This window comes from Syngnathus floridae, unplaced genomic scaffold, assembly GCF_059516105.1.
Source record: "Syngnathus floridae isolate MCC-2025c unplaced genomic scaffold, RoL_Sflo_1.0 HiC_scaffold_606, whole genome shotgun sequence".
Classification (NCBI taxonomy): domain Eukaryota; kingdom Metazoa; phylum Chordata; class Actinopteri; order Syngnathiformes; family Syngnathidae; genus Syngnathus; species Syngnathus floridae.
The window spans coordinates 310-2,911 of NW_028284393.1; the positions used below are offsets into that span (position 1 = coordinate 310).

Consider the following 2,602-nt stretch of genomic DNA (forward strand, 5'->3'; position numbering starts at 1 on the left):
TAACAGGGTGCATTTTGCCACTAGCTGCCTACGGACAATGACGTCGCGCTCGCGGCTCATGGTTGACGGGCTGAGCAGCCGGGCAAGTCCGTCGTTTTCAGCGCACAGCGAGTGGCAAAGGCGCTGACAAAACGGGAGCTTTGAGCTGCTGAAAACGGCAAAACAAGTCTAAAGCGTGTTCAAACGCGTGCGCACAATGCTCCTGCTTGAAAGGTCGGAATTTAAGGGGCCAATTTTTTGGATGGCGGCCGCCGGCCAAGCTTTGGACGGAAAAGGTTTCCTGGCGACAGCGAGCGAGCGCGGCGCTGCCGTACGTGCACCGAGTCGCCTGCCTGAAGACCTTGGACAAGTCGTCGATGATGTGCCGCTGCTCCACAACTTGAAGGAACTCCATTTCACCGTCCTGCTGGCCGCAACCGCGGTCCAGGTCATTGAGCGAACTAGGCCTTCTCTGTGGAACACAAATGCAGTGGACTCTGTTGGCACGCCGCCGTTGTCCGCGTCGACTTACCAAGCTTGCCATCTCCTCGTTCTCCTGGGTGACAAAGCGCACTTTGTTTTCAAGGCGACACAGCACCAGCGAGAGTTCTTCATTCTTCCTGCTCAGGCGTTTGTTTTTGTACAGGAGTGGCAGAAACTGGCTTTCTGTTTCTCTCAGTCGCTTTAGCTGCAAGCATGAAGTGCGGGATGTGAAAGACGCACAACACGCGGGCCAGAACGTATCCATTCCTTTTGCATCGGTTTGAACGGAATCGTGGCTTTGGCTCCCAATAAAAGACATCTACCAGGCAACCGACTCGCCGCGCCGCTCAACTAATAAGCAAGCGCAATGGGTGCCTCGCTGGATGGCGCGCATCAAACGTAGCGCAAACCTTCAAGCGTGCCGTCAATAAATTACCAGTTCATTGCGCTCTTCAGAAAGCAGGGCGTTTCGATCCTCCAGTTTCCTGATGACTGCGCTGAGCTCAGCGATTTTCAGATGAAACCGTCGCGTGTCCCGATCCTCCTGAGACTGAAAACGCCCCGCAACACACACACACAAGCACTCGTTCAAAGTTCAAAACTGTTTTTGTGCTACCTTCCTCCAGCAACGAACTAAGTCATGCGTACTGCAAGTGTGTGATGAGGTGGCTTACGCAATGAAGAGGATTGCTAGTAGCGGCGTTGACCCCACTTCCAGGGTAGTTTAGGCCCGCCCTTTGGGAATCCCTCAGGGCAGCGATCTGCTGCTCGGCAGCCTGAGTCTGCAGCTGAAGGCGGTGGACGTGGCCGGCCCCAGGGCTTCATCCAAAACACTAACCGCTCTGTCTTTCAGCTTGATCTCATCCGTCTGGATGTACAAACGGGGAGCACTCAGGCAGGCGGGCAAACTCATTTGCCAGAATTGTGACAAAAACAAAGAGAGCAACCGGCCAATTTTTTTCTGGAATCGACTAGAACACCTTTGCTGTGACAAAAGCGAAGCGAGCAACCGGACATTTTCTTCTTGTGAAATAGAATAGAATAGAATGCCTTAGGTGTCATTGCACTGCAGGTATACAACGAAATTGGGAACATAGCCACGCACCGCGCATCTGATCAGTCCTACCAGTCGGCGGATCTCCCTCTCGCAGTCTCTCTTGGTTCGGCTCAGCTCCTCCCGATGCTGGTGATGAGCCGATCGGAGCTCGGCCGCTCGGGACTGCCAGGCCTGCTGGGCCGCTGCCAGGGCTTCTTCCGCGCTCCTGGTGGAGGCGACACCGCTCGGTCTCCCGACACCGCCGCGTCTCCTCCACCTCCGCCAGCAAAGCGCCCCCCCTCCTCACCTGAGCAGACATTGCGCCACACCGGGCCGTTGAGACCGCAACGGAGCGCCGCGACGCTTACTGGGGACAAGCTACACAATACGGTAGCGGCCGCATCGAAGCCCGACGTGGCGTGCGGATAGTCAGACACGGATAGAGCGGATCACCTTGTCCATGGAGCCGTCCCTCAGGCTGAGGACCAAGGCATTCAGTCGCTGGATCTCTCCATATTTGATTTTGATCACTCTCATCAGCTCCATTTCATGCTGCCGCAGTAATGTCTCCCTGGTAATGGCTAACTCTTTCTGCTTCTCCTCATGGAGTTTGCTTTTGAGTTCCGTCATGGCGGCGGTGGCACGGTGGTGCTCCGCCCGCAGGTCCTGACTTCTCTCTCTCTCCAGACAGCTGACCTGACATGACTTAGACTTAGACAAACTTTATTGTCATCTTGTCTGCACATGGTGCATACAAAACGAAATTCCGTTGCATACGTCTTACAACAAAGTAGTGATATTGCAGTTGAATAGAAGTAACATATCCTATGAAAATATATATATATACATATATACTATATATATATATATATATATATTAAAAATAAGTATAAAGTGCAGCAGTGATAATTATGCAATAGTGCAAGTAGGCAAAACAGTATTCAAGAGTGTGCAGAGGAATGCTAAACCATGTATTAAACTTCTATTTAAAGGGTTTATACAAGTTCAGTAAAGTTGGTAGTGCGAGATAGTGCAAGATAGAGGTCCGTAGTGTCATAAAGTACAGTTCTGTGAATGTGTGATGCAGAGTTCAGTTTAGAGCTC

The 2,602-nt window shown here is 52.1% G+C and overlaps 1 protein-coding gene across 1 annotated transcript; it reads right to left on the minus strand.

The window, feature by feature from the left end:
* Positions 1 to 1,164: 1,164 nt before the first annotated feature.
* Positions 1,165 to 2,235, minus strand: LOC148377033 (janus kinase and microtubule-interacting protein 1-like). The gene is made up of 3 exons (XM_088368343.1): positions 1,952 to 2,235; positions 1,589 to 1,805; positions 1,165 to 1,330 (listed from the first exon to the last, which is right to left on the minus strand). The coding sequence occupies exons 1-3, from the start codon at positions 2,126 to 2,128 to the stop codon at positions 1,323 to 1,325; spliced, it is 402 nt and encodes a 133-aa protein (XP_088224469.1). The 5' UTR covers positions 2,129 to 2,235; the 3' UTR covers positions 1,165 to 1,322.
* Positions 2,236 to 2,602: the final 367 nt, after the last annotated feature.